General features: G+C 44.9%; 2 protein-coding genes across 4 annotated transcripts in view; both read right to left on the reverse strand.

The window, feature by feature from the left end:
* The window catches only part of LOC306783701 (homocysteine-responsive endoplasmic reticulum-resident ubiquitin-like domain member 1 protein), a 15277-nt gene extending 2480 nt beyond the window's left edge, over positions 1-12797 (reverse strand). The window contains exons 1-8 of one of the 3 annotated variants that reach the window (XM_079277470.1): positions 12480-12797; positions 10466-10543; positions 7480-7557; positions 6093-6295; positions 4526-4636; positions 4307-4434; positions 2794-3058; positions 1774-1888 (exon numbers count right to left, since the gene is read on the reverse strand). In XM_079277470.1, the coding sequence (XP_079133596.1) occupies positions 1774-1888; positions 2794-3058; positions 4307-4434; positions 4526-4636; positions 6093-6295; positions 7480-7557; positions 10466-10543; positions 12480-12632 (1131 nt within the window). In that variant the 5' untranslated portion in view covers positions 12633-12797. Of the gene's footprint in view, positions 1-1773; positions 1889-2793; positions 3059-4248; positions 4435-4525; positions 4637-6092; positions 6296-7479; positions 7558-10465; positions 10544-12479 lie in introns of all 3 variants that reach the window. The other 2 variants (XM_079277469.1, XM_079277468.1) reach the window with 2 other exon arrangements.
* Positions 12798-17216: 4419 nt separating this feature from the next.
* Positions 17217-27740, reverse strand: part of LOC306777163 (solute carrier family 12 member 3-like) — a gene marked incomplete at its 5' end in the record, with an annotated part of 28567 nt that continues 18043 nt past the window's right edge. Inside the window, 13 exons of the mRNA XM_079268172.1 lie at positions 17217-17649; positions 17876-17943; positions 18087-18225; positions 18879-18965; positions 19433-19544; positions 19635-19733; positions 23788-23865; positions 24015-24097; positions 24206-24312; positions 25237-25374; positions 25513-25624; positions 26663-26762; positions 26848-27003. Coding sequence (XP_079124298.1) covers positions 17508-17649; positions 17876-17943; positions 18087-18225; positions 18879-18965; positions 19433-19544; positions 19635-19733; positions 23788-23865; positions 24015-24097; positions 24206-24312; positions 25237-25374; positions 25513-25624; positions 26663-26762; positions 26848-27003 — 1421 coding nt within the window. The 3' untranslated portion in view covers positions 17217-17507. The remainder of the gene's footprint in view (positions 17650-17875; positions 17944-18086; positions 18226-18878; positions 18966-19432; positions 19545-19634; positions 19734-23787; positions 23866-24014; positions 24098-24205; positions 24313-25236; positions 25375-25512; positions 25625-26662; positions 26763-26847; positions 27004-27740) is intronic.

The following is a 27740-nucleotide window of genomic DNA, read 5'->3' on the forward strand; positions in this document are numbered from 1 at the left end:
GAGGACTCTGTGTTCACATCATGAGGACTCTGGTGGACAAGAGGAGGAGGACTCTGTGTTCACATCATGAGGACTCTGGAGGACCAGAGGAGGAGGACTCTGTGTTCACATCATGAGGACTCTGGTGGACCAGAGGATGAGGACTCTGTGTTCACATCATGAGGACTCTGGTGGACCAGAGGATGAGGACTCTGTGTTCACATCATGAGGACTCTGGTGGACAAGAGGAGGAGGACTCTGTGTTCACATCATGAGGACTCTGGAGGACCAGAGGAGGAGGACTCTGTGTTCACATCATGAGGACTCTGGAGGACCAGAGGAGGAGGACTCTGTGTTCACATCATGAGGACTCTGGTGGACAAGAGGAGGAGGACTCTGTGTTCACATCATGAGGACTCTGGAGGACCAGAGGAGGAGGACTCTGTGTTCACATCATGAGGACTCTGGAGGACCAGAGGAGGAGGACTCTGTGTTCACATCATGAGGACTCTGGAGGACCAGAGGAGGAGGACTCTGTGTTCACATCATGAGGACTCTGGAGGACCAGAGGAGGAGGACTCTGTGTTCACATCATGAGGACTCTGGAGGACCAGAGGAGGAGGACTCTGTGTTCACATCATGAGGACTCTGGAGGACCAGAGGAGGAGGACTCTGTGTTCACATCATGAGGACTCTGGTGGACAAGAGGAGGAGGACTCTGTGTTCACATCATGAGGACTCTGGAGGACCAGAGGAGGAGGACTCTGTGTTCACATCATGAGGACTCTGGAGGACCAGAGGAGGAGGACTCTGTGTTCACATCATGAGGACTCTGGTGGACAAGAGGAGGAGGACTCTGTGTTCACATCATGAGGACTCTGGAGGACCAGAGGAGGAGGACTCTGTGTTCACATCATGAGGACTCTGGAGGACCAGAGGAGGAGGACTCTGTGTTCACATCATGATGCTTGGTGCTCAAACAGTCACAGTTGATGGACAATGTTTTCATCATGTTGAGTATTTAATGTGAAGATGTATTGATATTATCTGATCAGAGAATTGTTTCTGTTGCTGCCGTTTACGTTTCTTATGATGAAAATTACACTACAGGAATGTGCTAATGGTTTTGTTTTCTGTTGTTTGTCGTGTGTTTGTTGGGCTACAACTGGATTTGGTTGTGCATCCCAGTGTTGCATAATGACAATAAATGATCCTTGAATCCTTGATGTCAATACCAAAGTATCGAATGTTACAAGTGTCAAATGGAAGTTATGGTTTCTGTTCTGCAGAATCCCGGGCATCTTCTGAAAGTGGGAGAATGGTGGACAACTGAAGCAAGTGCTTCAATGAAGGAGACAGTGGGCATCCTTGCTCGTGCCCCTTTAAAATAATCCTTTGACTTGACTTGTGTGGCTTTGGTTGAGGTACATTTTGTATATCTGATGCTAGCCTTTGATGGTATATGCCAAAAGTGCTCGTAGAATTCAGGAAGGAAGCCATCGGGTCCGGGTGATTGATTATTTGGCATCTGGAGAAGAGCTCTGTGGAGTTCATCTGAGGCCAAAGATGAGTCCAGGGTGTCCAGGCTGTTAAACAGGATGTGTGTCTGATGGCTCAGGGGCTGGGTTGGGAGAATACAAATGACTGTAAAATATCTCAGCAGTGTTCTCTATTTCTTGTGGGTTTTGGGAGGTTTCACCTGTTGGTTTTTATGGCTGGAATTAAGGCTCTTCCCTTTCTGTGTGGTGACACTAAAGCTTCAGTTAAATGAAGGTAAATGAAATGTTGTCTTACTGGATTTGGATTCCTGTTCTCCTCCTGCTGGTTGTGCTGAACCCCAGGAGGCTGCAGATGGTTGGGTCCTTGGACTTGTGCTCGCCCTCTGAAGGGAAACCAACCCACAGTGTGTCTGTGGAGGAGAAAATAGATCATCACTCCAGTTCTGAGGTCTGTGCACTGGCTTCCTGTCCAACGAAGAATTGACTTTAAAATCCTGCTGTTGGTTTACAAAGCACTGAATGGTTTAGGGCCACAACACATCTCTGATCTGCTGCTACCTTATGAACCATCCCGACCCCTCAGGTCGTCTGGGACCGGTCTACTTTCTGTTCCCAGAGTCAGAACTAAACATGGAGAAGCAGCGTTCAGTTTTTCTGCTCCACATATCTGGAACAAAGTCCCAGAAAGCTGCAGGTCTGCTGAGACCCTCAGCTCATTTAAATCAAGACTGAAGACTTTTCTGTTTGCTGCCTTTAATTCAACCACATTCAAGGATATTAATACATTTCACTGCTGTATTTAATGTTTCAATGAATGTTCTCAATTGTTTTTAAATCTCCTTTTCTTTTGCCTCATGTTTTGATGCTTTTAATGGTTTTATGTGAAGCACTTTGAATTACCTTGTTGTTGAAATGTGCGATACTAATAAACGTGCCTTGCCCAGGAACAAGGGGAAGCGAGTGGGGAAAAGGACTAAACAGCTTGGACCTGAGCTTATTCTACTACCTTGCGTTCTCCTAGCTAGTGTCCGGTTGCTGGAAAATAAGATGGAGGAAATAAGACTGAGAGAGACTCGGAGATCAGAGGCTGCTGTGCACACATCTTTACAGGAACCTGGCTATATCGTAACATCCCGGATCAGACTATTGCACCTGACGGGCGGACTGTACACCACGCGGACTGTGTGTTTGCATCAATGATGCCAGGTAAATAAGGTTGAAAGCACCACAGTAGAGCGCTGTTAAATACTCAACACACAACAGTGCAGTGAAGCATGTCAGCAGAGTTTGGTAGAACTCAACGGATTGAACTTACAGGTACATGAGGAGGAGGGTGCTCATCACCAGCAGGAAGCGACTCAGGCTGGAGTTGAAGTACACAATGACGAGCAGAACGCTGAATCTTGCAGCAGAGTACAACCAGTCCAGCCAATCGCGCTCCACGTCCTCCCCCTCGTCCATTACAGGCCCGCCCTGCACGTTCATCCGCATGTTCTGGTTAGCCTCCCCAGGGTTGATGAAGGCGCCTTCCTGCGCTGGGTTCTGATTTGCTGGCAGGTTGTTGATGGGGTTCTGATTGGCTAAGGCAGCGGTTCCCAAACTTTTTAGGCCGCGCACCCCCCCCCCCATTAATAATTTAAAAAAAAGACGCAACAGAGCCTTTTAAGCCTTCATAGCCGCATAAGAATCGGACCAATGAGAGAACAGTTTGCTCGCGCGTGGCATTTGTTTACAAGATTTAGTCCGCTGTTAAATGTTGCAGTGTGAACACAAACCGAACAAAGGAGCAAGTGCAACATTGTATCATATTAATCCCTGAATCTGAACAAAGCAAACGAACTGAAGGTGTGAAAACGCCCTGAAACACTGCAACAAAGTTTCAATAACTTTCAGTGACACAAGGCGTCACTTTTAAAGAGCAATACGGATGCGAGCACACACGCACAGGCTCAGAGGCAGATTATCACATTTAATTTACAATTAATGAGCGACTAATGTAGCCAGGATGTCTTCGGACAAAGCATCGATGCGGCGCGACACAGTGTTGTTGGACACCGGGATCATGTCCAACTTTTTTGCTTCTTTCTCCCCAATCATACATTCCACCATCTCTCTGGCAGCTGGCAAGCTCACGTCTTCGGCGATTGTGTGCGGTAGCCCCTTTCTCGCTATTCTGTAACCAGATATGAAGCCCGTAGTGCGTCATTTATAGACCAACACATGAATGAGACTGCAGTTGTTTTGGCTGTTTTGTAACTCCTCCAATTTGGATATAAAGAATGTAAGGGGCTTTTGACTTGCACTGGCATGCTTGGTGTTCAGGTGGCGACGTAAATAAGAGCTTCAGACTGTTAGCCAGAACCTCGCTGCACACCACGCACTGTGGCTTTGGGCAATCTGCGTTGCCAATCCAAGTGAAGCCCAGACACACATACTTTTCATCATATTCCCTCTTTTTTTCCCAGTCTGATGCTCACTCTCGTTTCCTCTTTTTCACCTTGACTCCGCGATGGGCCAATGTGCTCCCGATTTGTCTGTGCAATCCCTTCCTCCTTCCTCCGTCTCATCTTCCTCTGACTCTGGCTCGATTTCTTCTCCCGGTCTCTCCCCACGCACCTCTCCGTTCCCCTCGCCTCCGATTCCTCTCTCTCTCTCTGTCCCTCTCCTCTTTTACGACTGATAGCTTCAGATGTCCCACCTGACAGTTTTTAAATTAAAATTACATTTTTTTTTTATATTTAATATTATTACACCATCAGACCGCCATTACACTTTTCCTCTCGCGCACCCCCTAGAGGCAGCTCGCGCACCCCCAGGGGTGCGCGCACCCCACTTTGGGAATCCCTGGGCTAAGGGATCTGGAACAGGTACTTGATGAGCGGGAACAGGAGGGTACTGGCCAATGGTCGTAGCTGGTGCAGAGGGGACAGTGCCAGCTGCCACCATCGCTGCATGGCTGTTGATGGGAAAACATCCAGAGTATTACAAACTAGTCATTCATGGCCATGTCGGACCACAAACACAGAGGAGTATGACTAAAGACTCACTACTGCATGTAGTACTGTCTGGCATAGACATGCTGAAGCCACAGGAGCTGTTGAGGGCTGTACAGAGAGTAGGTGGGAAAGGCTGGTTGGGTCATCTGTGGGGCTCCAGGCCTGCAGAGAACAATGACACACTGTAGACACTGTAGATATATGTTCAACACCGAAACCTTTATCCAATCAAATCTAAGGACAGAACAGATATTGGATCTTCTCTATTAGACGGGACTACAAAGCTCTTTTAACACATCACATTTGGTTTCCTGCATTTCTTTAGATGAGACATCTTAAGTGATAACAAGTGGGAAACAGTCGTGGTTTGACACACCCTCTTTCACGTCCCATTCATACTGATGGAGTGTCACATAAAGGGACAGTTCCCCACCATCATGTAAAGGTCCAATCAGTGCAAAAAGTGACACATTTCTCAATTGTTTTTCCTTCCCTGTTTTTCGTTATTAAATTTGACACAATGAACATGAACACAAAGCATCACAGCAGTGCAGTTTCAAATCCTGAACAATAAAGTTTCCAAAAACTCCACATGCGAGCAAGTTTTTGCCTTTTATTTTTACAGTACAAGTTGGTCTCTCCAAAGCTAAGCAGAACTCCAGTTCCACTTTTACTAATGTTCCAGTTAGAAGGTATTTCCATGTTCTTCCACAATAGTGCAAATATCCCTCTGTCTTGTTCCAACTTCAATAAACAGTGACTGCTGCAGTTACAGCAAGTTTTCAGGGCGTATCCCAGCACACAAAGTTTGGTTCGTAAAAACATTTCCCTTCCAGTTGCAAGGAGGGAGGCAACATTCCAGGAGGCTGCATCTTCATAACCAGGTAACGACTGTTTTACTACTGTACATGCACCAGGCGTTTAACCATGACTAGGTGAACTACATGACCACCCATCCCAGCCTCAACTAGTTTACCCTGCTACCGTTTGGCAAGAGATACACAAGCTGCCCTACCACCCGACTTCACAACAGATTATTTCCTTTATTCATCCTCCACAGATGATGTCGTTTTTTCTGTAGTTTTTTGCAGCGTAGCAAAATGGAACTGCTGTCAGCATTTGCTTGTGCAGCCCTGTTGTACGATGACAATAAAATAACCTTGGAGCTTGAATCTCTTCAATCCAAAATAAACAACCTGAAAATGAAGAAACTAGATTGTCGGCCCATGGTCGGAGCTACATCATGATTGGCTAGTTTGCGTTTGAGGGCCTGGACTACGGTAGGGGTGAACGTGACTGAACAAAGGTTTACCGGTCATGGCAACAATGTGATTTGAAATCAGAAAACAGCCTGGTTTTAATTTAATAACAATGCATCTTGACATTATTAAACAAGAATTCATTCATCTTCCAAAAACATGAAATCACCCAAGATGGAGATCTCACAATGGTAATACGGGCAAGTGCAAAGTTGAAGCACTATTGACCTGCGTGTTTACATCTTATTTCTGTCAGTAATATGCTGAACACATTGGTACTGTTAAAATTGGACGTCTGTTTATGCAAATATAATTAAATACAGTTCAGCAAATACATGATTTATTCCATTCGGCCTTACATTTCAAACACAGTTCCTGGTGGAGACTCCGGGGTTTGTGTGTGAGATGAAGCAGCAGCAGCAGCTGAAGAGGTCTGCCTCCTCTGCCTCAGCTGCGGTGATCTGGGAGTCTGAATTGTGGAGGAGGGGCTGCTGGAGTCGGGTAAAGCAGAGGCTGCCACGGGCCTCGGACTGGAGGGACGTGGCAGTTCCGGTTCTTTGGTCTGCAAAGGCAAGACAAGTTTGAATTTGTTGAATAAGTATTGGTCACTCAGCACGAGAGCAAACCCAGATACGTTTGTAGAGATGAGTTATTTTGGTATTAAGGGAGGAGGTGAGGATGTGCTCGAGTAAGTCAAAAAACTAAACCTGCCTTTAAAGTTGATGTGACACAAGAGGCTCCTCTAAAATCCCACAAATGATTGTTGTTGAATCATTCAACTGAAAAATCACTGAAGCTTTCAACAGTTAGCAGCCGGTTTAGTTTATACGGACGTTAGTGCGCCACAACGGTCACAATGGGAACGATAGACATAAAAATGGCTGCTGCTTCAACCATTTTGCTACTCTGATATTAATGGGAATGTCAGTTCTACTTCTATTTCATTTCTATGATGGTCCAGTCTAATTTTTGTTTCACAGCTTTTCTAGTGCGCCAGTTTGCACAATTCCAGGGCCTAAATAGAAGAGGGCGACAATTAACGTCATAGATTACACTCATTTACCCTGACATGACAACGGGGACCTTTACACCAGTTTAAACTTTCCGTCATTGGCAACCTTTCCATGTCAGATCAGACTTTAATATTAAATGGACACGCCCCTTCCTACCTGCCTGATCTTCTTGAACCTTATACTCTAATCAGGGCTATTGTCTCTTCCTAGAGTGGGCCTTTTCCTATCCCCTTGTTATAGAGTCACCTCCAGAAGGACATCAGTCAGACTCAAGGCTGGACTTCTAAACAAAAGACACTAGGTGGCAGTATGATCAAATGTAAAGCTTTTTCATATTTTCCTATTGTTGCACCTAATTGTGCATCCCTGTGTTGCATAAATGATCCTTGAATCCTTAAATACAATCTGAAGATTATAGTGTCGTTAGGGTGAAAAAAAAACAAATGCAAACTTTCCACAGCGATCAAAGACGAAGTTAGAATAATGAACACATGGTCACATATAGTCCATCATCAAGGCAAGGAGCTCTACAGGCTGGTGCTGTGAATAGAGATCCGCTAGTGAGCACTGACACCTCTTTGATAAATGAGTTTGATGAACTGCAATATTGTATTAGAGTCACCTGAGACCTCCAGCCTGTAGCATGATGAGTTCCGCCTCATCACAGTAAGAAGTCAACAGGCAGCGGTCGCAGTAGAGCGGGAGAGTAATGAGGGAAGGCAACATCTCTTACCTTAGGTCGAGCTCCCAGGGGCCCTGGCAGTGGATTCCTAAAAGCACACACCAGGTGCAATGTGGGAACAAAGTCAGTCTGAAAGAGTGGAGATAAATGCCGGATTAGATCAAACACATCAATAGATTCAGGCCTTCACATTCAACAGAACTGAACCTGTTAAATGTGTCAGTATGAGCACAAACTGTCTGCACCAATGCTAAAAACAGCAGATCCAAGACCATATAGACAGCGTGTACATTGTACTGAAGTAAGACTTTCCCAAAAGGCAACAGGTCATAATAGGCTGTAAAGCTGGAACGCATCTTGTATGCTATGAGATTGAAAACACGAAATACATTGACAAATAAAATGCACATTAAAATGTGCATTAAGAGGAGAGTTACAATTAACTCCACCTTGGCTAAATGCCAATGTAGCAGTTATGGAAAAACGATTCATGTCCGAAAACGCTGTTTAAAAGCAGTCATACAGCCTTTAGTTTGACTGCGTCTTCCTGATGGGAATAAGCCCCTCCTTCTGTTTGGCAGAGCCAGTAGGCTGAAGGTTTCTGTAACCGGTCAAGAATAAAGCCAGACCAAAGCAATGCAAGTGTCTGCCAGTGTTAGGATGTGATCTGTGACATATTTGTGAATTACACAGAAGGAGAAGTAATAGTAATTTGCCTGATAATACAGTTACCTTGCTCTCCTTGATTGCTTTTTAAAATGACCACTTTTAAACATTGTAGTGTAAATATAACTATTGGGTTCTGCCACTACAAAAGGTGGGCACTTCCTATTGATTGTAATAGGTGGATTATTCCACAAGATGAAGCTATGTGGAGTGTAATTGTGGGTCAATTTTACTTTTCAGTAGTACAATATGTTTGTGGAAATCTGAGCTCAAATAGTTGACAAACTCATACGTCCTCTGTGGCGATGGAGGAAACACCCGATCTGACACAGACCAGTCTCCTTTACCGGGCTTTGTGAGTGACTTTTTTGCCGCGTTGTCACCATTCATATTTCAATATGTGTTTGTGATTCGATTGTTTACTAGAGCACAGTGTCAAAATACTCTGAAACAAGTAAAAGACCTGCATTCAAAATGTTACTTAAGTAACAGTACAAAAGTATTGGCATCAAAAAATACTTGAAGTGAAAGTATGCTGATTTTGCAGAATGGCCTATTTTAAATAACATATTTACAGAAGGCCTATATCATTGGATTATGATTATAGACAATGTATCGCTCACTTTACACACGTAATAATTGGGCTTAATAAAATATCATAGTTAGTTTATTTATATATCTTAATATGCAGGTCGTCAACAAGTCATTTATACTGTCAAATAAATGCAGTGAAGAGAAAAGTACGATCATTCCCTCTCAAAATGTTGATAAATAAATGGAAATGCTGGAGTAAAGTACAAGTACCTTAAAATTGTACTTAACTAAATATACGTAGTTACATTTGTTGGGAACGTAAAGGAGCGTGTTTGGGTTATCAGCATCTAAGAAACTAAATTATTGATATCAATAGAATTATTGATGGAAGTAACAATTATTAATAACAACGGGGCACCACCCTGCGAACAGGGACCAATAACCAAACGATAAAACTAAGTCTCATAATTAGTGTTCACTCACAATGTCAGTAGTCTGAGTACTATTACACATTCAGAGTGACAGTGAAGGTTTAAGTTCGAGCACAGACCACATATACAGTTATTATCACAATACGCATGCACAAAGTAATCATAGACAGCTGCTCTTTGAAATATAACAGTTTATTAAGTTCTAATACTAATGATCTAGTCAACTAATATCTAAACTAACAACAACTATACATTCATGAGCACGCTCTAAAATCAACAGACTATTGAAAAGAGGGGGTGTGTGTGTGTGTGTATGTGTGAGCAAAGGAGAAGGGAGCGAGGGAACAGCTCAGTGACATGTGACGTAGTTAGGACGTGGTGACGTCTCTCATGCGCGAGACCCAAAATGGCGGATAGCCACAAAACAAGATAAAATAAACACAAATGAACTCTCTCTAACTCTGCCCAGAATCTATTTGCCTTACGGTACGATGCAATGGTGGTGATTGAGGGGGGTTCTTCTGAGGGGTTCCTTCTGAGCTTCAGTGGGCTGCGGCTGCGGAAGCCGTGTTTCTCTCGGTGGGAGAGAATCGCTGTCGTCTCGATAAGGGACTTTCGATAAGGGACTTTCACAATCAGGATGAAACCTTTGCTTGCAAAAGGGAAGGCCTGACTATCTTTGTTCCACAGCACATGTTGAAGCCATATGGTCAGATCCCAACACATTGTATCACTGCTACAACAAGAGTTACATTGTTTACAAGAGCAAAACGTTCTTCATGGCTCTAACCTCTAAATGCTGCTTTCAAAGTGCACCAGACTGATTTTAATTTGCCCAACGCTGAATAATACATTCATCATGTTCTATGAACGTCTTGATTGACATATTAAACTTCCATATACGGTACGTCTTCTCAATATCGCAGGTTTGTTCTGTTTCTTTTTAACTTCCTGTTTTTTAACTTGCTCTGCTCAATTCTTAAAACACCGGCACTAAATGTGTTGTCACGGCACACATGTCATCTGTGGACTTAAGATGACGTGAGAGTGGACACGTTGGTCTCTCGTGATTGGTGAGCGGCGAGTGGAAAAGCACAACAACCCTTTTAAAAGGCCATGGCAATCCTACTTATCATCAAATAAGAGAAGGCTAGATTCAGCCTCCCGAACCAGTTTTACAATTTGAGCTTTTTGTAGTATGTATTGAACATCACTGACATGAGGGTCCAAGAACATCTCACGTCAACATTATTGACAAAGCTCAACATTACAAATCTGCCTCAAAGGGCTTCATAATTTGTTCAGCATGTAACACCCTCTGTCCTCAGACCAGATAAATGGAGGGAAAAAGTCATACCACAGTAGTGTTTGTAAGCATAGTCATGAGCCCATATTGTCACATTTACCTGTCTGAAGAGATCTTTAATGTGCAGATGATCGGGCAGCAGTTTACCAGCATAGATCAGTCTCTGGTCACTCACAGCCTACAGAAAACAAAGAAGTAGGTTTCAATCAGTCAAAGCTTCTGGGATGAAGTAACTTTAGTGCCCAACAAAGTATATCTGTGTACTACCTGGATTTTGATAATTTTTCTTCAGCTGTATTCTTTTATGAAACCATTCAAGTCATTCTTTCCTGAGGCCAGGGCATGACAAGAACAGCTGCTGAGTGGAACATGTGGCCCACATTTGTGCTGTGTTTCAAACTTTGTCTACGCTGGCTTTCATTCACCAAGTGACCATGAGCCAATCAAAACAAAACTATCAAGAGGGGTCCTCACTGGCTATTCAAAAAGATTAACTGAATCTTTTTAAAGGTTTCCCTTTGTTATAATCTCTGGGTTTGATATATGCAATACAAAATACATTGTATCGTTGTATTGTCTCAATTATGCAGGTGATTCACGGTTTAAATATACTGCTGACTCAGCCTTGTGTCAGCTTAAGCACATGGCTGATTTTCCCAAGACATGACAGACTTGATCAGAAATCATTAACTTTACTCTGACACATGGCTCGTCACTTGGCCCAATATAATGCGTCTATGGCTCTGCCTCATCCGTACACCATCAGCAGTGCGGTAGATCCCCCTCTGCTCATCCATACACCTCCATCAGCAGTGAGGTAGATCCTCCTCTGCTCATCCATACACCATCAGCAGTGAGGTAGATCCTCCTCTGCTCATCCATACACCTCCATCAGTAGTGAGGTAGATCCTCCTCTGCTCATCCATACACCATCAGCAGTGAGGTGACACCATCAGCAGTGAGGTAGATCCTCCTCTGCTCATCCATACACCACCATCAGCAGTGAGGTAGAATCTCCTCTGCTTATCTGTACACTTCCATCAGCAGTGAGGTAGAATCTCCTCTGCTCATCTGTACACCATCAGCAGTGAGGTAGAATCTCCTCTGCTCATCTGTACACCATCAGCAGTGAGGTAGAATCTCCTCTGCTCATCTGTACACCATCAGCAGTGAGGTAGAATCTCCTCTGCTCATCTGTACACCATCAGCAGTGAGGTAGAATCTCCTCTGCTCATCTGTACACCATCAGCAGTGAGGTAGAATCTCCTCTGCTTATCTGTACACTTCCATCAGTAGTGAGGTAGATCCTCCTCTGCTCATCCATACACCTCCATCAGCAGTGAGGTAGAATCTCCTCTGCTCATCTGTAATCTGTCATCTCAGCAGCTGCCTGCCTGCACACTGTGCCCTTCAAGGCTGCAGTCCTCCAGGCACGATGACACCTGGCAGCCATATATGCTGAGGATTTTAGTTGCCTGTCTAAGTCTCTCGCTCTCTTAAAATAAGGTCATTCTACCATTTCACTTTTTCACCATCACCATCATCAGGCATCTGTATTGTGCTTCAGAATCCAAACCTCATGTTAGGAGTTGTTTATATACGTTAGCAGGCTGTTTTCAAACACGTGCATCACAAATTAAGAGTTGAATGCTAAATCAACATTTTACAATAGATTAGAGAAAACTATTTAATCACGAGCACACAGAAATATGTGCTTCATAAATGATAACATACAAACGAGTGTAAATCACTGAGGTCCACCAGAACTCCTTCAAAAGATAGCAATACTGGTGGAGGTGTGTGAGCACAAAGCACATTAACAGTTCGTAATACTGGTGAAGGTGTGTGAGCACAAAGCTACATTAACATGAACAGTTCGTAGTACTGGTGGAGGTGTGTGAGCACAAAGCTACATTAACATGAACAGTTCGTAGTACTGGTGGAGGTGTGTGAGCACAAAGCTACATTAACAGTTCGTAATACTGGTGAAGGTGTGTGAGCACAAAGCTACATTGACATTAACAGTACGGCGTGTGAGCAGTTGACATTAACAGGCTGACAAGTCAGCTGGCTCGTGTCATAACATTCCAGGACATAGCCTCATAATAACTCACCGGTTTAGTTGTATAAAAAGTCGACAAATGTCTTTTTAAGTCATTAATAGTCCAGTTCAGATAGACGCCTTCGACGGTTTCATCCTCATGAGCCTGATTGGGCGTTTTTATAAGAAGAGTTATTGTCTTTTGTTGAGAATCCCCCACATCCATCTTTCCTCTGTTTCACCGACGTAACGTTAAATTGTAGTCTCGTGCTTAGGATGATACCGTTTACGCCCTACAACTATAGTCATCAAAATACATATGTATTTATCTATAGTCTTCTTGATACAATTAGCACATATAATCTGGTTGGAACGACGCAAATTGTCTTGTCAAAAGAGAAACGTGTGGAAGACGTGTCTCTCCGCTGGCTGTCTTACGGGACTTTGGGAGGAGGCGGTTTGTTTCCAAACACACTGTGGCCGCTCCTGATTGGTTACCGTGCGCTCGTGCTCAGACGTGGTCGAGTAGTAGTCGCTGCGGCCTGCGGGAAGGGGGAGCTGGACCTTCCAGCCCCGCCCATATCTGTGACGTAAACTGTGCTGCGTTTATAACAAGTGGGAATTTTAACTGCTGTTCTATGTATTGAACTTCATGCATTTACAACTGCTCTGTTCTTTTTAATTTACACAAATGTTGTCTTGTAGAAAAAAAGGAGGCAATATTGCAAACCAATAAACAGACTACTGTTTTTGACTTAATTCATTTCTGTCCCCTAATATATATATATATATATGTATTATACAGAAATTACAGCTTTTTTTCGCTTACAATGAGGCCAAAGGCAACACTAAACAAATTCTGTTAAGGCGGGAGAGGTACTTTTAGCAGGACAGACATGTGTCACATCATTGATTGAATATGCTGTGCTTAAAATAAAAATCATCTACGTTTTAAACTTTAACTTTTTTAACAGGCCTTTTTCCACTCTGCCAATCCGTGAAATGATCTCCAAAGTCGGGTGAAAACACCTCCATAAAGGGACGCTGTCTTAACCGAAAGAACCAGCTTCAACAGGCCTTTACGCACTACGTTTTATTTTAAGTGTCTTATTTTTTTACATGTGATGCAAGATGACCAAGTATATGTCCATGAGCCATAAACTTGGTCATCTTTTGTCCATTCTTGTTTGGCACTCCTCTCAGTCCTGCTACTACCTGATGGAGGGCTTAATACTGTTATTTGTCCTGTTTTGGGTACATATTCCTTTCCAATTTGCTGATAATACTATTTTTACTTGTTCATCATCATCACTTAACCAGAAGACGTCGACCAGTGGCATTGTAAGCATGTTATTTTGTAAGAACCATCTGCAACCACCTGTTGACATTTTACAGGTGGACAAATTCTCCTATCCTCACTCCATCCCCCGTATCCTGCTGCCATGTGTCACTGCTGACACCCACTCTTCTCTCTCTCTTTCTGTATGAATTCATGTCCCATTAATGCTCATAGAGGGATCCTTCTCTGTTGCTCTCCCTAAGGTTTCTTCTTTTCCTCCCTGTTAAAGGGTTTTTTGGGGAGTTTTTCCTGTACCAATGAGAGGGTCCTGAGACAGAGGATGTTGTATGTGTACAGATTGTAAAGCCCTCTGAGGCAAATTTGTAATTTTGGGCTGTACAAAATAAATAAAATCGAATTGAATTGAATATGTAAAGCAGTATCCTGCATCCTCACACTCTTCTATGTCAAAACCCGGAACTGGCATTATTAGCGGAACTCTTTTGGAGTCAAAACAGGCTTCACACGCTTCTTTAGTTACTTGTTTATCTGAAAAATGCATCCATTGGTAGAACATGTTTTCCTTCCCATTAGGTGTTTTCTCAGCCTTCCTAATGAATGTTAGATAGTCCTGATGGGCAGGCGGTACCTTGCATGGTAGCCCCTCCGTCAGTGTGTGAATGGGTGAATGAACATGTCGTGTTAAAGCGCTTTCAGTGGTCGTAAGAGAAAAGCACGATACAAGTACAGTCCATTTACCATTTACTGTTCTCTGCAGCTTTCTACGTGTGCGTTGTCTTAGATTGATTTACATTGTCATCATCTCAGCAGTTGTTTCTTGAACAATTGAGTAGATCCATCACCACCTCTTTGGCTTTGTGTTGGGTTAGTTCTGGGTCTCTGCTGTATCAACGATCGCAAGGAAGTATACTGAGCGCTACCACACTGCATGTTAGTAAGCCTGTGATCACTACCCCTAGTCTCCTTAAACTTTCCCCTCCTGCGTCCAGGACTGTGAGGGTTCTTCTGTGTGTTCGCTGGCTTTCTGCTCGGCTTGTGAGCTCATCTTCGGTGTCTGAATCACTACCATGTACCTCCTACTATTGATAAGGCTACTATGAAAGGCCCTAATAGAGGGAAGACAAATCTTCTTGTCTGGTTGAAAGTCTTTCTTTTCTTCTTTAAGAGATTGTACTGTTTGTCAGGCAAAGGAATATTACCTCTCAGCACGTTGAGGGCTATCTCACACAGAGCATTAATAAAGTCGGCGTTTGCATTACTCACAATGACCCTCCTCACGCTAGGGGAAGATTTATACATCAACTCCAGCAGAGTCAAATTCTTCTGCATACGTGACGAAATTGTTTACTCTTTTGCTTTTTAGGAATATACACAACCGGCTGCTCTGATAGCAAAGCTGTTCTGAGTCTTAATAATCAGGTGTCATGGCTTTATAATCTATGAAGAGATAGCCATAGGTGCGGCTGGTTGCGTCATTAAATGCCTCTAAAGAAATGTTTGTATTACCAGTGTTGGGGTCTGACGCCACCTCCTGGCTGGCTGAGTCCCTCACATGGGTCTCCCCTCTTCACAAGCTGACCTGGGATCTGATCCTTGCCCCCTTGAGATGACCGCCCCTCCTGCCTTCGGCCATAGCTGAGGCGGACGCTTCATTGGCCGAAAAGCACCCTCCCGCTGTGCGTGCAGGCCCGCTTATAAGTGCCGACGCAGCGAAAATCGGTCTCTTCGCTCTGGACTCCCGTCCGGCCTCTAAGAAGAACCACAGAGGACCCGATCAACCTCACTCCCCCCCCTCATCTCGGCACGCACGTGCCATTTCGCTGGCCGAAACCGACCACGTCTATTCTGAGTTTAAGGCCTTGGCCCGCGAGAGCGCATCCCTCCCGCGATCCGCTCCCCGCCTTTCGTGTACACGCAACGGTACCAGGAAGACCAAAACCTCTTCCTTCACCGATCATTACCGGAGATACGAACCGACACGTGTCTCAACCGACGTTGAAAACCACAGGCCCCCCTCTCTGCAGCGAGCCGGGCCGAAACCGCAGCCGCTCACCAGCGGCGCCGAACAGCAGCAGCCTCACGCCTTTTGTTTTCTTCTGGAGGAAGAAAAACCATTCATCGACAAACACTCTACAACGTTGCAACGAAGCATCTCAAAGTAAGAGTCACGGTGTCTGGGCGTAGCTTAGCTTAAATTAACCTAAATTTAATTCAGGCCATTAATTTATATGTTATTATTCTCGTGTTTTTGTCGTGTTAAGTCATTGTTTTCATTTTGCTGAGAGATTGCGCAATCGTCGACGGACCGCAGAGGGCCCGTCGTATTCCTGCGCTTCCTGTTTGACTGTTGTTTAGGGATTATTTGATTTCATTTTGTTCTCGCTCTATTTCCTTGAATCGATTCTGTGAGTAAAGTGTGGAAGCGTGGGTATCGGGCATAAGTGTCGTCAGTTCGCGACAACGGCAACTTGTGTGAGATACGATCAGCGACCCTCATTTTCACTACAACGAGACATCGCACACAGAAACTCTGATTCCTCTCTCTGCCCCTTTTATTTCTCTTGGTTTCCGTAACTTGCATACACATAGAGCTCCGGATTGTGGGTGAAAACTCTCACCTATTGTTCCAACACACGTGTGCGTCGACACACGTGATCACACATAGCTGACCCCCCCCTCCGCCATTTTGTCTAAGTCACTCGACTCCGCCATCTGGTGGTAGGTTTTAGCTGTAGTTCTATAAGGCCCCTCCCCTTTTACACACGTGACTACACACAGCCTCCCCCTCCCTTTTTTGTCTGCGTCACTCGACGCCGCCATCTTTGTCGTTTTCGACTGTAGTTTCAAGACCCCCCTTCCTTTTCACACACACAGACCCACACACACACATACTTGTATACATACATCCTCACCCATTTTATTAATTTGTTTAGATATTAGGCACATACAATTGTATGATAGCGTTGTTGGTTGTGATATTAATTGATCTGATCACTTGTTATTTCGATTTAATAAATTGTTATATTTTAAAGAGCAGTCGTCTGTGATTACTTGTGCATATGTGTGTAATAAGATCTGGATGTAGTAGCCCGTGTACGAACTTAAACCTTCACTGTCACTTCGAATGTGTAGTCGCACCCGACTATTGACATTAGGAGTGGCCACTAATTATGAGACTTAGTTTATCGTTTGGTTATTAGTCCCTGTTTACAGGGTGGTGCCCCGTTGTTATTAATAATCATTAATAATTGTTACTCACATTAATAATTCTATTGATGTCAAGAATTCAGTTTCTTACATGCTGATAACCCAAACACGCCCCTCTACGTTCCCAACACCAGGAAACATCTGTCTGGCCAATAGGGTAATCTGGTATTATCCCTGCATTGATATAAAACCTGAATTGAACGACAGTAACTCACTCCTGTGCCATACATTTTTCTCATAATTGCTTATAATTGTACATCATTACAAATCATTTTGATTACCAATTACAATCAATAAGCGCTTCAGTTTAAAGTATATTCCATACAGTGGTTTACATTTGCAGGACTTCTTAATGTGTTCATCATTCATTTGTTGAATTAAAGGCCCAGAACATTGTAATTACATGATATTCATATATTAATCACTGATATTAATGATATTAATATTAATTAATATTAATTATCTGATATTAATCACACATTAATAACAGGATGAGATGATCAGCAGTCATCAATGCATTGACATGTCTAAATCAAGATGAAATGTTGGTGAGTTCGTGAGTCGGTATCTGATTATTGGTCTCAAGGAGACATCTCATTGGCAGTAGAAGGTGAGGACATTTTCCTGGTTTCCTCGGACCAACAGGACTGGAGGTCTCAGATCATGTGACAAGAAGTCCAACCACGCCAGGTAGAGAGTATTGGGACACACTCCTCTCATCCCCACCGGCATGGTGCTGTCAGGAGACATACACAGTAATAACAAAAAAGGTTTAATGGGGGGGAACAGTTTGTGTTGGACTACTATAAGTCCACATCCACAAGTGATTACTTTCACAGGCGAAGTGCTTGTATCTGGTCTGTGTATGCCGACAACCATGGTTCAAGAGCCATTCACTCAGAGTGGAATGATGCAATTAACTTACACATCTATGATCTAACAAGAATAATTACTTTACTCACATCACAATCAGAGCAGCTTCTCTGGAGTAATCCTGCAGAACCTCATGTAGACGAATTTGACGGAGAGACTGAACCACACAGAGAAAGTTACACATTTAGTCGAACAAGAAAAAAGGTTTCCGATTGATTGTCTTACTCCTAACTTCTATATTCACTGTATGTGTGTGCTTGAGGTTTGATCAGTGTGTGTGTGTCTGTGTGTGTGTCAGACCTTGGCCTTGTTCCTCTCTAGATCCTGCTCAGTGATCATCCACTGCTCCTCCTGCTGTCCTGGTGGTCCAGAATCAGAGTCCTGTTTGGGATCTGTACCCAGTCTGAAGCGACCCACCATGTTCTCAAACTGATGAACACTAAAGCATAAAAAGACAAACGGGGATCATGGGTAATACAATACGTAATAAAGTAAATCAAGTATGGATGAATTCATTACTCTTTTGCTGTGATTTACTCGGTTTTCATCTGTTGTTACATGAAAGCATGTAAACATGCATGGCACTATGAACCTGCTGGCCCTGGGGCAAAAATGAGCGACTGACCCCCATTCTGGCCCAGGTGGTAAACCCTGCTCAACCCGGATCACATGTGGAAATGATAGATCATTTTCCCTGTTTGGGCTTTGCTTCTTTCTAATAATAGCTTGCACAGAGCTTTGGCACAGATCCGCAGAAATGCGCCACGCACATCCTGAAAAATGTGACAAAGTGCCAGGCTCGGAAGATAACGCAGAAGTTTGACTGGACTGGAGGCGGGATTTACGCACCAGTACCCCACATCAGTTACAAAAACCTTATTAACTTCCAGGCACAGGAGCTCCTCCTCATCATCCAGCTATTCCATATTTTCTTTCTATTATTATTTAATAATGTTATTGTTATTATTACTTTGACATGCCACGTGTCGTCCGCAGCAGTGCTGTGTATGCCTGGCGTGCACAAGAGGTGTGCACAGCAGCCATCACAGAACATAGTCACAGCACCGACGGACAGCAGTGTAACTCGGGTACCTTGCAGGTTGGGGGTTCTGGTAGATGTCCGGAAGCACTTCAACATCATGGAAACCAAGACGAAACTTCTTGATCAGTGCCAACACCCTGGAGAGAGAATGTAAATATATAGTCGAACGTAAAGTTCGACATTTTCTTTCAGATTCACACACTTGTAAACCACAGCAATAATCTCTTAATAATCATATTTCTGAGCAGGAAAAGCTGCCGGATGGGTAAACAGATAATAGTCTGCTAGCATGTTAGCCATTTTAACTGTTGTTTTAATAGCTGTTTCTGTCGCCACCATGTGGCCACAAAATGAGTTATTACAGCTTTAACTGTATCCACGTTAATGTTTTCTCTCTACGTTCTGCTATGCTCGGCAATATGAGTCTTTGATAACTGGCTAGATAATTCATCCCATATGCAATTCTGCATTTCCTTCCATTTCATTTCATTCATGCAATTTATTCTGACACTTTTTTGGTAAATGTGCTGAAGAAATCAGACGAAGGTGCAAACAACGCACAGAAATCTGACAGACAATAATACCAGTAGTCTGAAGTGCTTACTCCTCTCTCTGCTCTTCCCTTTTGTCTGCATCTCCCCCCACAAACACGCGGACCTTACATCTGGCCCAGCGCTTCCTCCGAGTCAGCAGGTAGGGCAGCAGCAGGGTCAGACCTGGTAAACCACACACACACACGATGAGGAAACCTGTGATAACACTCTTCAGAGAAGAGAAGAAGGTGAGACGGATAGAGATGATCAGACCTCCATCATCAGACAGCCAGTACACATCGATGGTTCTCTTTCCTTGTTTTTTCTGGAACACCGTACTGTGCTGAGGCTCCGCTTCAACGGCCACCGAAGCTACAAACAATTTTGTATACACAAAAGAAACGTTATCTTTTTACATTTTGATGACATCAATTTATTGACTCTGTTTATTCAAAGGACAAGGTGTGTAACATTTAGGGGGATTACTAATATTCATAACTATGTTTTAATCAGTGTACAATCACCTAAAACTAAGAATCTTTATGTTTTTGTTCGCTTAGAAAAAGCTGCTCTGTCGGACTGAGCTCTCCATCTACACACACACACACACACACACACAGTGGAGACTACTATACTCGAGCTGAGGACAAACTTTGCTTGTGACTGTATGTGCAATAAAATATTTGCGAGTAAAAAGCCAATACTTTATCAATACACCTATAATAAGCATAGAAATGTAAAGGAAAGCGAAACCCAATCTGCAATCTCTCATTCCCCACCGCCACGTTTACAGGCACAGCACAACAAGCGACACATTACATTACATTACATGTGTTATGATGTGGGGTGTTTCACGGACCCAAATGCAGACTCAGACAGCAAAGTTCTATTTCAAAACCACGGTTCGTTTATTTCTCTCAGTCAAGGGAAAAAACAGGAAATGGACAAAGTCAATAGGAGGCGTCTTCACGCCTCCGGCCGGTTCCAAGCCGGGAAGTGGCTAATCCTGCGGCGCGGCAGACGAAGCAGACAGGAAAACTGTCAACGTCAATACGGAGGCGCGTCCTCGCGCTCCGCTCGGATCTTAGCCGGGAAGTGGCCGGTCCGCGTCCGCGGCTGGCAGACAGGCTGTGTGACACCCGAGGCTCGACACAGGAACGCCAAGACTAAACAGTTGATCTCCGAGGAACGAACTGGAAGGCGTCCTCGTACAGGTGAAAACCCGAGGCTCGCCACTGTACGGCAGGCAGGTCGAAAAAACGAGAGGCAACGTTAGTTTCAGATCTTCAGAGAGTAACAAATGGACTACTCACGGGTCGGAATACCAGGTAGGTAAACGGACGGACTGACAACTGGGTTGAGAGTGACAGGAGTATTTATGTCAGCTGGAGGCGATCACCGGAGATGAGGCACAGCTGTGCCTACGGAGAGAGGCACGGCAGTGGGCGGGACTCTTAGGAGGACACGACTGAGGGAAACACAGCAGAGATCGACATAAATCCTCACAGTACCCCCCCTCAACGTGAGCCTCCCGGCGAACCGCCAGGCTTATCGGGGTGCAGGCGATGGTATGTGCGGAGTAGCTCTGGATCCATAATCCGGGAGCGAGGAACCCAGCATCGTTCCTCCACACCATACCCCTCCCAATCCACGAGGTATTGGTAACCCCTACCTCGTCGGCGGACATCCAGGAGACGGTTGACCGTGTAAACCGGACCGCCTTCGAGTCGGGGGGGTGGAGGGGGTTCGGCCGGAGGGTTCAGAGGACTGGAGTGAACGGGCTTGAGCAGAGACACATGGAAAACAGGGTGGATCCTCATGGATTGCGGGAGCTTGAGCTTGACCGTGACCGGGTTGATAACGGAGACAATGGGGAACGGGCCAATGAATCTGGGAGAGAGCTTCTTGGATTCAGTGCGCAGGGGTATGTCCTTGGTGGAAAGTCAGACCTGTTGGCCGGGAAGATAGGTGGGGGCGGGTGTGCGGTGGCGATCAGCCAGATGCTTGTTTTGTTCGGAAGAACGGAGTAGGGCGGCACGAGTCTCTCTCCAGACTCTTCTGCGTCGCCGCTGGTTGATTTGGACAGACGGGACGGAAATCTCGACCTCTTGGCTGTGTAGAAGGGGAGGTTGGTAGCCAATGGAGGCCTTGAAGGGGGAGAGACCTGATGCCGTGGAGGTATGGCTGTTGTGTGCGACTCTATCCAGGCCAAGTGACGACTCCAGGAAGATGGATTTGCCGCCGCTACACATCGGAGCATGGCTTCTAGCTCCTGGTTCAGCCTCTCGGTCTGCCCATTGGTCTGGGGGTGAAAGCCGGAGGAGAGGCTAGCAGTGGCACAGAGGCTGCGGCAGAACGCCTTCCAAACTTGGGAGAACTGAGGACCCCGATCAGAAACAATATCCATAGGGATGCCGTGGAGTCTAAAGACATGTTGAACCAACAAGTCTGCGGTCTCGCGGGCCGACGGGAGCTTGGGAAGGGGAATAAAGTGAGCCGCCTTGGAAAACCGGTCCACGATGGTCAGGATGACCGTGTTGCTCTCGGAAAGGCCTCCAGGTACTGTCCAAAAGAAACCGTATCCAACGGGTTCTGGGTGAACCAGGCCTGGGCCCAGTCGAGAGAACGGCCCTGTAACAACCCGGTCAGATAGGCAATCCTCGAGCTGTCCGATGCAAACGTGCGGGGCCGTTGGTTGAACACAAACGTCGTCTGAAGCAGGAAACCTCTACATGCCCTCATGTCTCCGCGGAAAGGTTCAGGAGATGGACCAGATGACTCACGGACCAGTTGCACGTCCCCCGCCGTTGAATCCAGGGGGGGGGGGACGGGGCTGTGTGAGTCCCTGCACCATGCTGCCGATCTCAGCCACCTGAGATCCGATGGCTTGCTGGGATCCCCGCATATCTTGGAGCAGATGGTGTTGCTGTCCCAGAAGAACTCCTTGGTTTGTGATCGCCACCTGCAGGGGATCTGCAGGTGGAGATCCTGCTGCGGCTGCTGGGTCCATTGTTATCGTCAGTCCGTTCTGTTATGATGTGGGGTGTTTCACGGACCCAAATGCAGACTCAGACAGCAAAGTTCTATTTCAAAACCAAGGTTTGTTTATTTCTCTCAGTCAAGGGAAAAAACAGGAAATGGACAAAGTCAATAGGAGGCGTCTTCACGCCTCTGGCCGGTTCCAAGCCGGAAAGTGGCTAATCCTGCGGAGCGGCAGACGAAGCCGACAGGAAAACTGTCAACGTCAATACGGAGGCGCGTCCTCGCGCTCCGCTCGGATCTTAGCCGGGAAGTGGCCGGTCCGCGGCCGTGGCTGGCAGACAGGCTGGATCGTCTGTGTGACACCCGAGGCTCGACACAGGAACGCCAAGACGACACAGTTGATCTCCGAGGAACGAACTGGAAGGTTTCCTCGTACAGGTGAAAACCCGAGGCTCGATACTGTACGGCAGGCAGGTCGAAAAAACGAGAGGCAACGTTAGTTTCAGATCTTCAGAGAGTAACAAATGGACTACTCACGGGTCGGAATACCAGGTAGGTAAACGGACGGACTGACAACTGGGTTGAGAGTGACAGGAGTATTTATGTCAGCTGGAGGCGATCACCGGAGATGAGGCACAGCTGTGCCTACGGAGAGAGGCGCGGCAGTGGGCGGGACTCTTAGGAGGACCCTACTGAGGGAAACACAGCAGAGATCGACATAAATCCTCTCAACATGACACACATTCCTCGCTTCCTTCATGTCTCGCTGAGTCGTTGATAAAGCTCACTTCCATCCTTCTTTCCTTCTCTGCTTCAGTAGCCTGGCAAAGGGTTGACATCTGGTCGTTCTACTTTCATTTACACAAGCATTATATTCATTTGCCCCCCCCCCCCACAACCCCCCCCCCCCCCCCGCCCCCCCTGCAACCAATCAATGGGTTTGGTTGACAAAACAGGCATACATTTTCCTATGTTAAATAGTAACTACGCAATCTACGCTTTCATGGTCACGTGAACTACATTGTTATCGTTTTTTGTCAGTAATATAGTTTTTTGTTCATTGGTAAATGGCAAAGTTTGCTCAAGATGTTTTCAAATTGCCAGAATACGTAAGAGATATGAATCCTGATGGTAGATGGACTTGTGTTGCGCTTTTCTAGTCTTCCGACCACTCAAAGCACTTTAACACTACAGGTCATCATTCACCCATTCACAGCCATTCATACACGAATGACAGGGCTACCATGCAAGGTGCCAGCTGCCAATCAGGACTCTAACGAACCATTCACACCCACTCACAGCCTGTGAGAGCAATTTACAGTGAAGTGTTTTGCCCAAGGACACATTGACATGTTCTAGTGGAGTCGGGTATCAAACCTGATCCTCTGATTGAAAGACAGCCTTGCTCTACCAGTGAGCCACAATACGTCATGCATATACGTACATGTACTTCTTGTTTGTAAGCGGGAAGGGGCAGAAACGGTGTCTATACTCTCGTCTCGTCCATCTAAACCTGGAATAACTGAAATAAAAACATAGGGATTTGCAATGCATACGGATTCATTTGTAGGCAGTAACTCAAATGATGATGCATGAATGTGCACGTTGTTAACATCCTTCTAGCTGCAGCAGCTCCGTGTGCTCCACTCTCATTTCAGATCAGGCTCTCACCATCTGATTGAGATGAACGAGAGACATCCAGTCCCTCCTTCAGTCTCAGTATGCACACGCCGTACTGCAGGTCAAATGCATCACTGAAATACATGGACAGCTTTATTGCAAAATATTAATATCAGTGCTTATAGAATGGTTCAAAAGTACACAGACACAGGATGAGGTGTATTAGTCCCCACTGTACTCACTGTAGTATTCCGATGTAGTTGTGTGCAGCCTGAGGTGTTCCACTGCAGCAGCCTTTCTTGAATCCCATCAGTAAAACATTTGGCTTCATACGACCCAAACCTGCCCCCTGGTGGACAGTTAACGACAGGACAAGAAGAAGAGATGAGCCATCTCACAAAGTTCAACTGCCTCAGGCTCTCTTTGAGACATCGTCACAGAACCTAACATCGACATCCTGGATAACTGATCTCACTTGGCTGATGTAGTAATACAGATAGTGGATTTATTTTCAGAAAAGTCAAATCTTAACATTCAATTCAATTTATTTTTGTGTAGCCCAAAATCACAAATTACAAATTTGCCTCAGAGGGCTGAACATTCACTACTTCAAACTATCTGCAACAGAGGTTATGTGTTGACCATAGAAGCACACTGATGAGAGAGTAACTATGCTGCATTGTCTGTTCTAGTTGTCGCTTTAATGTGAATGCAACTTTTTGTCCATTCTAAACCCTTTTGTAGTTTAGGCCCCAAATCAGCTTAACAGCAGGAACACTTCCTTGTTCCCAGCTCACATATGACTGAACTAACCAATCAGAAGCTGGGAGGACATCCACAGAGGTAGATTCAGCAGATTATTGTAACTGTTTTTAATTAAGTCAGTGATGATTGTATTTATACCTGTAATATGTTAACAATTAACTGAGCAGGCTTAACTCACCATTAACTCAAATATATAAATTGACCTTAACACTGGCATGAGTTGCCAGGACAGGAGGGCTCTACAGCGGGGGGTTAAATCTGCCCAGAACATCATTGAAGTGAGTTGAAATGTGTGCAACGAGCCCAAAGAAAATGAAAAGGTGATACCCACACAGCCACAGTCTGTTCATGCTGCCGTCTTCGTAATTCATCTTCCACCCTCCACTATATAATGCTGTTATTGCTCTTTTTTCTTATGTAGGATATGTGACAACAAACTGCATTTCGTTGCACAACCCTGTGTTTGTATGATAGCAATAAACACACCTTGTAACCTTGTAAATCTGACCTGTAGCAGCATGTTGACGCCTGAAAGCAGCTCTGTAGCCACCACACCTCTGTAGAATGACTTGACCCTCCGTTGGTTCAACCAGGTAACGTGACTGTCGCTGCTCGCCTTTTCCACTGCTGATTGGGAGGAACCAGCCTGACAAATACAGGGTCAAACAAGTAATAATTTCAGTCATCAACTGTAGAAGTTGTCATTTTAGTAGTGTTTTAGTTAATCAAAAATGGAAACTTCACTGGCTGGTGTGTATATCTGTGCATGTTTAGTTGGACTCACAGTGACTACATTGCCACAAATCATGAGACTAAGATCCTTTGTGAAACAGGTGACGAGATCCACCAGAGCTGGACGACTGCTGGGAGGACCTGTTAGCACCAAACACTGGGGTCTGAAAGGTGTAGACGTTGAGCAGTTTAGTGCAGAGCTCCTGGACACACACCAACACTTTTGTTGATCACAGAAATGAGTATGGATCTTCTCATCTAACTTCCGACAGCAAAGCAATAAGTTATTTGCAGATGACGTCACACATCTGCATGCTTTCCAGATGGAGGGCGGGCAACTGGAGGCATGCTCAGCACCGCAGCAATAATGCCTATGGTTAGCGCTGTTTACCAAAAATTGTTGTACACAAAGGTGAGAAGTTAAAAAAACTCATAAGAAACAGCGACATCAAAACCTCCGTCTGAAGTCTGGAGGAGCTAAAACTGACGAAAAACACAGACCATGGTCGACATGGTCGACAGATGAAGGCTGACAACTATTTTGTGAGCGGTTTTGTCCACGACCTCGGAACCAAAGTAGCATTGAACGACTGCTGTCTTGTTTTTGCCCGGGTAGCTAGCATCACTAAAAACAAATCTCCCGGTAGATAGCTAGCTAGCTTTCCCCCACTAACATCGCTAAAAACAAATCTTCGGGTAGATAGCTAACTTGCTTTCTCTGTGTTTTTGTCATTGTTTGTAGGTCTTGAGGATGAGGTCATTTGTAATGTCGATCGCCTCCACATTGGCAAAATCGGTCAAGTTGTGGGAAAAATCGCTCTTCTTCGTTTTGTAGGGATCACATCCAACATATGTTTTTATTTTGTGATAGCTGCTGTGTGCAGGTTCAACCCTTTTATGTATTCACTTTCCTCCAGTTCCAATTCGTGCAGTAAATGGGTTCTTCACTTCCTGCCCTCCATCTGGTTTTTGTGCATCATAATATTCACATGATTGAAAACAAGCTATTACGTGTTTTTCCAAGAAACATTTCAATTCCTTGGAATGAGATCACAATTCGCACCTACTACAGGGAATTATCCTCAAACTGCAAGGTTTTATGAAGGTAATGGAATTGATAATACAACGCAACAAAACCAACATTTCTGTTCTAAACTTAGACTACAGAAGACACTCTATAGGAGTGTGGTTCTATCACTGACCTGTAGTTCTTGACATGGTCCTCCACATGGTTGAGACCTACACACTGGCTCAGAGCAATGTTGTAGGAGCTTGCCTGAACTGAGGAGCCCCAGTTTACAGCTAAGCACAGAGAAGAGCAGCAGAGTTGGAGAATGGAGTTTCTGACAGCACACTGTATGACTGTAGGCTTTGTGTTTGAGTTTACCAGGCTTCTTGTAGAGTGTATATCCCAAAAGGAGGAAGACAACGCCAAAGGCAATGACGGCTGCCCACCAAGTCAGCAAGAACATGATTACTACACATACCACAGCGCCCAGCAACGACAGCCACTTACTGTAGAACCTGAAGGACGGACGCCAACCTGTGGATACACACACATACACACACATACACACGCATACAAACAACAATGTCGACACACTCTCCCGATCAAGCAGGAATGCCTAATTTATACTTCTGCAGAAAAGCTTGCTAGTTTGCGGAGCTCTCAGGGAACTGCAAAGGCCTCCTGAAAATGTGACCCGAACCCAAAGTCCTGTGCACAGCCTTCAGCCCTGAACCCTCTGATGTCACCTGGCAGGGGCTGCACAATTTCACACTTTTACGCCCTGATTTGAACATCCTCCAGGCTCTTGCATTACTACAGGAGAGGTAATCGTCACATCTATTTACTTGTTTTTGTCAAAACAGTTTCATTGAGCAAAAATTAAAAGAACCGGTTGATGATAAACCAGGAGGTAATATAGTCTTTGCTTGCATTCCTCTGCTTTCATGCGTTTTTAAGTACCATCTTAAATCTGTATTATTACTGTTTCTGTATGAATGTAAGATACTAGGCTGAACACATTTACACCTTTGGGCTTCCCCTGGTAACGCTGTGACGATGGGATTGGGCCTCTGACTATGCGGACAAAGCAAAAGTTTGATTGAACATCAGGGCAGGGAGATGGGTTTTCCCCTCACATCCTGTTACAACGTTCACCTTTATTATTCTATGCACAGGAGCTCCTCCTCATCATCCAACGTCTCCATAATCCTTTTTCAGCCACGGAGTTATATGGAACTATTGAATCACACCTATGAAATATATCAATGACC

Source organism: Melanostigma gelatinosum (assembly GCF_949748355.1).
Source record: "Melanostigma gelatinosum genome assembly, chromosome: 1".
Classification (NCBI taxonomy): Eukaryota; Metazoa; Chordata; class Actinopteri; order Perciformes; family Zoarcidae; genus Melanostigma; species Melanostigma gelatinosum.